The sequence below is a fragment of the Lagopus leucura genome, unplaced genomic scaffold, assembly GCF_019238085.1.
Source record: "Lagopus leucura isolate 7727_CA_CO unplaced genomic scaffold, USGS_WTPT01 Super-Scaffold_100022, whole genome shotgun sequence".
NCBI lineage: Eukaryota > Metazoa > Chordata > Aves > Galliformes > Phasianidae > Lagopus > Lagopus leucura.
The window spans coordinates 5,144,272-5,155,299 of NW_024962275.1; the positions used below are offsets into that span (position 1 = coordinate 5,144,272).

The 11,028-nt window shown below is 45.8% G+C and overlaps 1 protein-coding gene across 1 annotated transcript; it reads right to left on the reverse strand.

Moving 5' to 3' along the window:
- Nucleotides 1–322: 322 nt before the first annotated feature.
- On the reverse strand, nucleotides 323–9,569 carry SET (SET nuclear proto-oncogene). Its single transcript, XM_042879277.1, has 8 exons — nucleotides 9,426–9,569; nucleotides 8,092–8,149; nucleotides 6,988–7,130; nucleotides 6,421–6,524; nucleotides 6,135–6,248; nucleotides 4,926–5,096; nucleotides 4,686–4,832; nucleotides 323–3,749 (listed from the first exon to the last, which is right to left on the reverse strand). Exons 1-8 carry the CDS (start codon nucleotides 9,496–9,498, stop codon nucleotides 3,726–3,728), a joined length of 834 nt encoding a protein of 277 aa, XP_042735211.1. The 5' UTR covers nucleotides 9,499–9,569; the 3' UTR covers nucleotides 323–3,725.
- Between the last annotated feature and the right edge of the window lie 1,459 nt (nucleotides 9,570–11,028).

The following is an 11,028-nucleotide window of genomic DNA, read 5'->3' on the forward strand; positions in this document are numbered from 1 at the left end:
ACAAAGCGATGCTACTTTGCAGGCACTGGGTTTTAGGTCTTACAGGACTCCCTCCACTATAGAGCATGTTCACTCAGAGATGTGGGATCAAGAGAAAAGCCTTAGGAAACTCCATTTTAATCTGGGAAAAGGAGTGCAAGAGATTAAGCAAAGATCTGCTCCCCTGCAGAAGCAAGCTTCTTGTTCCATTGTCACTTGTGACCTCAGCTTTGCCATACTAGGCACCTGCAGTCCATAAAAGAGAGCAAACAACCTCCACCCAACAACGCAGTTTGGGACTAATAGCTGATTCTTTTGAAAAAGACTCTTAGAAATGGTAACATCAAGTTACAGTTAAAGGTACTTTAATTCCTTCCAATAGAAGGATAGCTTGAAGGTACATCAGAAGTGATTTCAGGTTTTCTTTTTGGGAGAGAAAAAAGAAAAAAAGAAAAAAGACATGGCTTCAAAATTCAGGAACAGTATCAGATAAACAAAGTGCCACCATTATGCACCTTTTGAAATGGTACAAAGAGAAGCTTACAGATTCAAACAAATGGCATGAATGACTGAGAAATCGATTCAGATAATGCTTGTTTACAGGGACAAAACCTGTATTGACAACTGAATAAGCATACATGTTAAAAAACCTATTTACACACATGGATGTATTTGCTTTCTTTTGGCACTAGAAATTACAGACAAAGGATTCAATTTTATAGCAATTAAATTTCAAACTTAAAATAACCTTCAAGTCGTTTAAGTCATTTAAGTACAGTAACTTTAAATTGTCACCAATTCCATATTTTAACCCTGGAAATTCAAGCCATAAAGCCTAAATTCAGCTTCCATCTGTGACAAGTTTCACTCAGTATGATCAACTGCATGTGAGGAGCTTAAGCAGCATTGGAGAATTAACAAGAGATAGATGTTTAATAGAAATTAATCTCCCATTCTTATCCAAGGTGGACATTACCTCTAAATGCCTTTTTGAATGCAAACACATTAATTCAAGTAAAAATGGGCACCCAATACTTATATTCAGTCAAATTACACATTACGTGAACAGCCAGAGCGCGTGATGCCCACCTCCAATATTTCCTCACTGTTGGTGTTGAGAAATGTGTTAATTCCTATTCATTTCTATTGGTAGAAAAACTATTTAAGATTACATTTAAATATGTTTTTTAGCACATTAGTTTACTCGTTAGCTGTCGCCAGTAGTAAACCTTCTGTTTCACAGGAAATTCAGTATCATCAGTACAGCAGTAAGAATGTTTTGTTATCCTGTAAAATCCGCGCCATCCCTGTGTAAATGGACAAGGAAGCCTCCAACGAAGCATTTCAATATCCGTGCTTTCCATTTCCTGCTCATGGCATTTTGACTTTACAGAACCCGAAGCTTTGATTACTTTCAAAACAGTTTTTGTAGGTTTTCTGATCATAACAGACATATTAGCAACAATGGCACAGGTTGGGATTTTTTTTTTTTCCACAAAGCATTAAGACTAGCTGGATTATTATCCATAAAGACCTACAATCGATTAGGATTACATAAAAATTAACATTTGTGAGGCATCAGGGCAAGTAATCATAGCACATCAACCTGCTACCACAACAGGTAGTGGACTTCTACCTTATAGCAGAAAAAGGAAGCAAACAAAGAAGTTATAGGCTTCTTAACTTTCATTTGTTCTCTCTCTAGATGGCAAAAACAAAAACACAACAACAAAAAAATTAGTTAATATTTTCATTTGCTTTGCAAGCAGAAAGTCCTGAGCAGAAGCTCTAGTTGAGATGGAATAAAGTAAATGGCCTTATTTCACACTGACCGCACGCAGATGGATGCTGTACCATCTCAGGTAACCAGGCTGAATCCAAGATGGATCCAACGCTTACAGAACACTCTCCCCTTTCCTATGTTATTTGGGCATGTCTCAAGTAGAGATTAATCTTGCTCTGCTACGTGTATTCTTAAGCATTAAAAAAAAAAAAAAGAAAGAAAAAAAGCAGAATTTGATTACAGCAAATTCTGTGAGGAAAAGGAATCAGAGAATAAGAGCAAGTCTTCCCAGAAGACAGTCTTCTCTACACATCCAAAGAGAACTAGCTGTTTGAATTTGAGATTAGCTAATACAATCTTTTAAATATTTCAAAAGCACAGCATGTTAAAACAACTTTCATTACACTTTGTGAAATACCAACAACCTCTATGTGAAATCATTACAAGCTATTCAAACAGTCTCTTAACACGGGGGGAGGAAAAAAGAAGTCTATCTAAAGCATATTTACACACTGCTACCAAGGAGAGAAAGCAGTAAGTAGCAGCTTCTTTATACAAAAGCTTCCAAGAATCTTGCTAATTGAAATAACCCGAGAAGTTTGCTTGCACTGAATATTTATTTTCACCTGAACAGAATTCTAGAACCACAGAAAGTCTTACTAGAGCCCATGCCATCTTTTTATTCAGAGTTTGCACGGTCTTCTCACGCAAACTGATTTCCTTGAGGTACGGTACTCCAAGTTAGTACTAAAACAGCTGAGACAAGTGGCTTTTCTTTTTGCAGAACATGAATATAAGCTTTATCTTCATACCAGCCATATGCACTACAGCCTCGTCTCACGACTGGCGCATCATTCAAGAAGTGGAGCACACAGCAGTACCTCCAGACGAAGCACTTCCCAAGTACTGCCATAATGGAACCTAAATGAACCGATTACCAGTCCACAGAACCACAAGGTTGCATTGCACTACATAAATACTGACCAAACGCCCCCAAAAATGCCAAGAAGCTATGTGCAAATCCAAAACAGAGTATTACAACTGTTTCTTTCAGTGAAGACCAACCAGTCCCTTTGTGTACACATTTAGTTTTATTGTAACAAAGCAACTTGTACACTTTAACGTTTAAAACTGAGCATCTTTCTTTCCTTTCCAGTGAAACAAAAAAAAAAAAAAAAAAAAAAAAAAGAATTTAAAAATAAACAAGAACAAAATTACAATAGAGAATGTCAATTCCAAATAAGATCCTACAGGTTCTGCTGATTCTCCATCAAGTGGCAGGGCTCAAAGTCATCATTAGGAGAAGATTTTATTTTAAAAGTGTCATCTTAAACTGCAAGGATGTTTGTTAAACATCACAATTAAACATGCCAAAGGAGAAGAAGCCATGTTGTCAAAATGCCCACTTACCCCACCCACACATCTGAAACCCACCCCAGGCTGACCTTCTATAACCCCATTTTTTTTTTTTTAGCTTTTTCTTTTTTTTTTAAACAAGAGAAAGTAGACAGATACATGTTGGTAAATGCTAACTGTCCATATTCACATAGAGACACAGTGTAATCTCTGAGCCCAATATACAGAGAAAGAAGGAAAAAAGCTAGATTCTATGCACTACTACACAGGGGCCTAGCACTCTTCAGCTTCCAGCAGAGTGAAGGGAGCAGAAGGTTTTCTTTTTTCCCACAGAATATGGTGTGTTGATTCCATAAACAGTTTTTGTTTTGAGACAGAAAGGGATAAAAATGAACTTGAAACAGAAACCGGTAGATTCTTTTCCACTGCCTTCTGCTCAAGGTATTTTCCCCAAATTAAATTGTGAACCATGGTGTAGAGGAGAGAAAAAGAGACCTCAAGAGAACAAGGAGACTGAGCACAAGAAAAAAAAGACAGCAACTTGCTCCCAGGGACTGGAGAAAAATTAAAAAGGTAAAAAGGGAATTTGGAATCCATCAGTGTTCAATTAGTCATCTTCTCCTTCATCCTCCTGTTGAAAGATAAACAACAATTAAAAGTCTAATCACTAAACGCCAGATAGCACGAACTTTCAAATGCAGTAACTAGAATGTTTTGCTACCCTAGAGACTACAGTCCTACAGTATTACTCATAGCACTGTGTGATCATCTGTCCTTCTTCACTAATAGTGACACTTATCATGAGTTATGCAGCACGCAGAAGCCAGTCAGTACTGTACGTCCCATTGAAAAAACAGCTTTGAAAGAGTTACCATGACTTAGAATCACTAACATTCATCATTTAGGAAGTGAATTCATTCTTTTTCTTTTGTGTTTCCTTTTCAAATCAGAAGAGCAAATTTCTTCAACTTTCAGAGGATGGTATTCTAATTACAGCCCATTACTCAGCACACAGTGCCTGGTACCACACACAGCAGTCCTCCTGCCTCAGTAACTAGAAATAAATGCTCAGTTTCAACTTCCCGATGCCCTGAGTGCTGTCTCCAGAGCCCCACTTGCTACTAAGCAAAACTTAATTCCTGCATGCAGTGAAGAGTCTTAGCTAGAATGCCAATAAGCCAAAATGAACCAACAGGCAGGAGAATCACAGAACTGGATGTACCAACAAAAGCTACTGACAAGTAAAGTTTTGCTATAATGCTCGCTAATTAATGACTTTATTAAGCTAGAGCAGATACTAATATCCTAATTCATCTGGAGCACTTTCCTTGCAGGTTCACTCAAACTAGGTTATTTGCACGCTCAGATACAAACGTACTTACCACTACACTGAAATACTGTAAGTTAAAGCAGTAATAGTTCTGCTTCTCTCCTTCTAAAACTTCGTCAATGACTGCACAGAAAACTACCTTCATACCAATGGCTCAATATTCTCACAAAGTCCCTCCATTGAACCGATTTGATTCCCACAGATCAGAGATGGAACAGGTAAAGGTTGAGCGCTCACCTCTCCTTCCTCTCCCTCATCATCATCTTCATCTTCTTCTCCCTCATCTTCATCTCCTTCTTCGTCAATATCCTCCAACCCTTCTTCCTCTTCATCATCATCATCGTCTTCCTCTCCCTCCCCTTCTTCATCATCCATATCAGGAACCTTAAAGAACATACAATAACTACAATGATCAAATTCACTTTTACCTGCGCAGCGCTTCTGCAGGTACGGCTAACAGCACGGCGCTCCTCTTACCAAGTAGTACTGTAATGGATTTGGCCAGATGTCATCCTTGATGACCTCTCCTAGCTCGTCAGCACCTGCATCAGAGTGGTCAGTGAACCAGGTAAAGAAACTTTCTGGCTCTTCATGCTGCCTCTTCCTACTGGCTTTGTTCTGTGTCTGGCTTGAACGTTTTGTCAGATCCTGAAAACAAAGTTAAGAAGTTCTCTAAATGCATTTTTACACTTTTTTGTGTGTGTTCCCCTCCCACCCCCCGCCCTCCCCCCCAAAAAAGTAAAACATGAGCACCATTTAGAAACACACTTGTCTAAACAACCAAAACATGACTTTTATTCCATCTTTCCGGGAAAAATCATAAAATAAATGTTTGGAATCTTAAGGATTCATAGCAAAAGGTACCACTCAGCAGTAAGCCTACTTCTTTAAATGACTTCCACTGACACACTGTGGATACACAAGAACTTGCACTTCCTTTATGCCTCCCTGTCACGGAAGTAAACAAGTGTTTACTGAAATGCCAAACTTAAAATAGCTTAATACAGCTCTAGAGTTGCTGCGATTGTAGCTCAATGCTACATTTACCACATAAATCCACAGTTTAAAAATGGTCAGTCTCCACACTTCTAAGCTCTGTCTTTAACTTAATAGTGAGATTTAAGCCTGCCAGGTGTTCTTATCTTAGCATGCTCTGCTTTGAAGTCTTCAGAACATTCTCTGTGGTAAGCAAATAAAAACGCGCACAGCACTGCAACGTATGGCCACAAGAACACATCCACCACATCAGCCCAGAACTTTCCTGAGTTTGAGAAGAACACAACCATCCTGTATTTAACCCATTCTTTCTTGGGTTACAAGGTAACTCAAAACTTCCAATGTCTGTTTTCTTAACAGAATCGTAACGTTTATAAGCTTATACTATTTAACTGAACAATACTAAAATTCACATCGATTTTGTGGTATATTTTAAAGACCATTCAGCTACTTCAAACTAGAACTGTGATTTCTGCACAGTAGCTAAGTTGAGCTGTTGTACAGAATTGAGGATAAATTATGTATCTCCATATAAGTGTTGCAAAACATGAACTACACATACAGAAAAGAGGGAAAGGGGTTGAAAGGGGAAGAGACAGCTGCAGTTATGAAAAAAAGAAAGGAACACAAATGAAAATGATGGTATCACATACAGCAGCAACTGCCTCTCCCAGATACACAGAGACACACCTTTCCAGATTTCCATTTGATCTCAGTTGATTTTGAAGATGGGTCTCCGCTTTCATTCAGGTGAAACTCTTTGGAGAGAACTTTATTTTCAAAGTATGGATTCTCATCAAAATACTGCAAAGTTGAAAGCAAAAAGTTAGAACTCACAGAAAGTAATCGTATACGTGCCAAGTCAAATCTGGTACTAAATAGACAACTGGAAAGACTAAGTTACAAACTACAAGCCCATACACAACCGCACTCAAAAAAGCAAAGTCACAAGCGAAGGAGTATTCAAAGTACTTACAAAATCTATTCTGTAACCTGATTTGATGTCTTCAAATTCTGTCACCTCAACTCTGGTCAAATAATGCAGTGCCTCTTCGTCTTCTTCTCCCAGCAGTGCAGATACTGAAGAAGAATCAGGAATTCCAAGTTAACAAAGCTGTTAAACTTATGTCATGGACAAGAAATACAGGAGATTTCCACTGCATATGATCTGAAAAGCAACACATTTGAGCCAACTTCCTGTGGCCCATTTTTTTAAGACAGAAGCCAGAAAATCGAGTACTAGCAGCTGTATTTTCTTTCAAGGGGCTGATCATTTGTGGAAAGTGTGAAACTTGTCATTTAAAATACAGGAAGAAAATTGCCATGGAATCCTAGTGATCAAGATGTTCCTTTGGTCAGCAAATACAAGAGCCAAAAAGCTTATAAAATGTACCCTGTGACAAAAGGAAGTGTTTGCATACGAAGCAGGCTTCTGTGTAAGTGATGCCTAGTATTCCTAGAAAACACTCAGAACAGCAAGAGCCTCACATTATAAGCAAGGAAGCATTGAATGTACGGAAACAGAGGGCTATTAGCAATATACCTTGCGGGTGGTTGACAAATGTTGTTACCCAGAAATTTGGGATTTTGGCGATCAATTCTGACCTCTTCTGGAAGAATGGTTGGCGGAGTTTGTTGTATTTCTGTTCTACTTTCAAAATTTCCTCACTGGCTTGTTCATTCAGTCTGTAATAGAAAGAGCCATGCTAACCTCACGAGAGAAAACTGTATCATCAGTAGTTAGCTGCAAACTGAATGGATTTAACTATAATAGTCAGGAGCTCAAACATAAAACAGAGGCTCAAAGCCGTAACCACTGGCAAGAGACACCCTACCAGAAGCAAATACACACATCTTAACGAAGCACTCTAAGTGTATGTTATGCTTTGCAGCATTACACGAGGGGCAGACCCTTATTGATGCAATGCAAAGTAGTATTCAACATCTTACACATTTTGTTTGCAAGACACCTGTTGATGTGTAGTGCATAACACTGTTACCCACCCTGTATAATTTTGGGGCAGGTAAGCATGACTACAGCAAAGCAACTTTGTACCCCACATCAATAAAGCCTTAAGATAGAACACTTAAATGGCTTTCTAAAAGACAGAGCCCTGAAACCACAACTTGAGCCTTACTTCTCACCTGCATGCATAGCAGGGTAATGTGCATGCAGATGAGACCCAAATACAGACAGAGCACGCACTATCTGGGGAAATTAAATTGTCAGTGAACTTTTCTACCTGTTACTCTACAAAAACACACATGTATAATAAAAATATTTCCAATAAAGCTATCTTTTCAACTTCACTGCTCAAAAGCATGAGAATACTTTTGCAAAACAGCACATGCGTCAGCATGGAAAATCAGTAAGTAATAAAGCTCTTAACTATCACAGTGAATTTAAAAATACAAACTCAAGTTCTGTATTATCAGTTTAAAAACTGTTAACCAAGAAATGGAGGCACTTATTCAAAATTTTGGTCACAGACAAATAATTCTTAAAGCTGGTCAGGTCAGAACACAACACACCCTGTGGGGGAAGCTGGAGGGACTGAGAACCACTGCCAAGCACATCATGGACATTTTTATTTTTGGAAATCTCTTACTTTCCGCTAAAGAAGAACAAAAGCTTTGTAATGTTTACCTGTCTATTTCATTCTGTACTTCATCAATGTGTTCAATTGCTTCCTGTTGCTCTTTTTCTGAAAAATAAATGAAAATGCATCAAAATCCCTCAATTCTTGAACCTGAGGAATCACTTGACATTTTCTCCTAAGACCTTTCCCAGCGACCTACTGCAGAAATACAGGCGTTTCTATTTAGTGCCTTCAGCACTACCAGCCCTCCAAGTTTCACCTACTTTACGGTGAAGTGTGGCTGAAGTGCTGAAAAGTTCACAGAAATGGGACTGCTTACAAGTTTATGTCCAAAAATCACAGCTCCAGTTCCTCTAGGTGGTTTTACAAATCAATGTGGGCAGTAAGCAAATCGGGAGAGATAACTAACAATTTCACTACGCAGTCACAAGCCTAAGACCAACAGATTTCAAAGAACACGCATTAAGCAGTTCGGAAAAGACAGGAACATCAATGGGAACAGCCCAGCCAGGAACGCGCTGCCTTCTAAAAACCCAAAAGCACGCGGGATGGGTCAGTTACAAGGACAGAACTCCGAGGTCACGCTTCGTCGGGTATTTCCTATCGCTACGTTCCCTCGGACGCGTCCGGCAAAGCTCTCGGTTAAAGGCCGCCCGTTCGCCCATCGCGCCCGGGGATGAATGAGCGGCAGCGGGAAGGGGCCGGCGCGGCGCGATCAGCGCTCCCCGCATGGCTCAGCTCTCCCCGAAAGGGCCCGGTCGCGCCGCGGGGAGCACGTGTGCGACCGCAGCGTGCGGCGGGCAAGGAGGAAGGAGAGCTGCGCCCTTCCTCCGGCGGCGCCAAACGGGAGGAAACCCGCGGCACGGCGGCGACCTTTCGAAAGCGCGGAGCGGCCGCGATCGCACGTGGGGAGGCGCGGGCGGTTCGCTCGGTCGGGCACCGCGTGGCCCCGCGGCGGCGGCGGCGCTCCATCCCCGCGCGGCGAAGCGGCACCACGCGGCGGAGCGGCGCCGAAAGCGAGAGGCGGCCAAGCATCATGGCGGCGGAGCACAATGAGGCTCCGCGGATGCCGCTCCGGGGGGGGGGGGGGGGGGGCCAGAGCGGCAGAGCGGGGGGGGGTCCCGCCGCTCCGCCGAGGCCGCAGCGCCCCCCGCCCGGCCCCGCCCGCGCCCGTGGGGAAGAAGGCCGGGCCGGGAGCGGAGACAAAAGGGCGCTAACATGGCCTCCTCCCGCCGCCGCCGGGGCCTGCACATCCGCCCGGCCGGCCCCGCGCTCTTCCCGCCTCCGGCCCGGCCGCGGCCCGTGCGCTCGGGGAAAATGGCGGTCGGCGCGGCGCGAGCCGGACGCCGCCATTCCCTTCCCGCCCCCGGCGCGGCCTCACCTGAGGTCTCGTCGGCCCCATCGTGGTTGGAGTTGAGCTCCTTCTTACTGACTTTGGCCGCCGGCGCCGACATGGTGGCGGTGCGGAGCGGAGCGCGCAGGGAGGGAGGGGGCTGTAGCGGGGCTGAGGAAGGGGGGGCCGCGCGCAGACTCCTCCTGCTGCCGCTGTGCTGCCGCCGCCGCCGCCGCTCTGCCGCCCTCCGCCGCCTCCTCCGCCCGGACCTGGGGCTCCCGGATCACAGGGGGCGGCAGCGGCGCTCGCACTGCCTCGCGCTCCCCTCGGCCAGAATCGCCGCCGCCGCCTCCTCCTCCGCCTCCTCCTGCTGCTGCTGCTGCTGGCGAGGGGCGGGCGGCGCGGAGCGCATGCGCAGCAACCCCCCCTCCGGGGCACGGGGGGGACGTAGGCCGCGACGCGCAGGCGCACCGAGCCCCCCTCCCGGGCGCTGGGCGGCGGGCGGCGAAGGGCGCAGGCGCGCGCCGCTCCGCTCCTCTGGAGAGGACGAGCGCGCCGCCGCGCGCAAGCGCTGAGACCGCCTCCCGCCGCGGGCGGCACGCGCGCAGCCGCAGAGAGGCTCCTCCCGCGCCCCGCCCCCGCCGACCACTCCATGCTGGGCGCCCATTGGCCGCGCCGAGCGCTCTGGTGAGGCGGGGCTCGGCGCGGAGACAGAGGACGGCGCGAGAGGCGGGAGAAGAGAAGGAGGGAGGCAGGGAGGCGGAGGGAGAGAAGGGCGGCGGCGCGCGCAGGTGTTCGTGTGAGGAGCGGCCGGGGGCGATATGCGCGTGCGTGCGCGCCGCCGATGCCGTTACCCGGCGCACGTGGCCGCGAACCTTCAGCGTGAGCGCCGAGCTCGAAGCGCGCGCGTCTCCTCACCGCCTCCCCCGCCCTGTGCGGAGAGGCCGTCTGTAGCGGAGCGATCCCGGCGTCACGAGGGGCTGGCAGAGGTCCCGCGGGGAAGTCTGTCTGTGTGAGGGTTTGGGATCGATGATCCTAACACGCGGCCGCCCCGAGCGGCCTCACTGCCTGAGGTGGCCCTGCCGGCACCGGCATCTCCGGTGCTGCCTGGCCGATGGGGCCCTCGGACGTGGCTGCTGCCTTCGCGTTGCTGCCTCCAGCTGGAATATGACTCAGACCAGTTCAGACGTTATGTTCCGAGGGCGCAGAGGCCCTGTCAGTCACATCAGCCCACTCCGTTGGAGTGGAAGCACAGCCCTAGAAGGTCACTGAGCCCCGGCGCCTGCCAGCACACCTGCCACTGCAACCAGGACAAGCAGCCTTTAAATAACCCTTTTTGTCCCTTTCCACCTGTTGTGGAAGAGCTCAGTGCAGCCTCCAAGCTAAGTGAGCCCTGTTTTGCTCTTAAAGTAACAGCTGAGCCACTCTTTTCTACCAAAAATGCAGCATATCGCTCGCAAATGAATATTATAATGCAGATCAAGCTAAGAAACAGACACAGCTTTGATAAAGTAGAAACTTGCCCTTTGTGGTTTGCTTTCCAGTCACACAACATTCTCACATTCTCCCTTCCCTTCCCTTCCCTTCCCTTCCCTTCCCTTCCCTTCCCTTCCCTTCCCTTCCCTTCCCTTCCCTTCCCTTCCCTTCCCTT

Excerpts from the sequence above, each read along its gene's own strand:
- SET (XM_042879277.1), bottom strand. The coding sequence starts at position 9,498 with ATGTCGGCGCCGGCGGCCAAAGTCAGTAAGAAGGAGCTCAACTCCAAC. Across the intron at positions 4,833-4,925 it reads ATCCATTACAGTACTACTTG|GTTCCTGATATGGATGATGA; the intron begins GTAAGAGGAGCG and ends ATGTTCTTTAAG. Across the intron at positions 3,750-4,685 it reads ATGAGGGAGAGGAAGGAGAG|GAGGATGAAGGAGAAGATGA; the intron begins GTGAGCGCTCAA and ends ATCTTTCAACAG.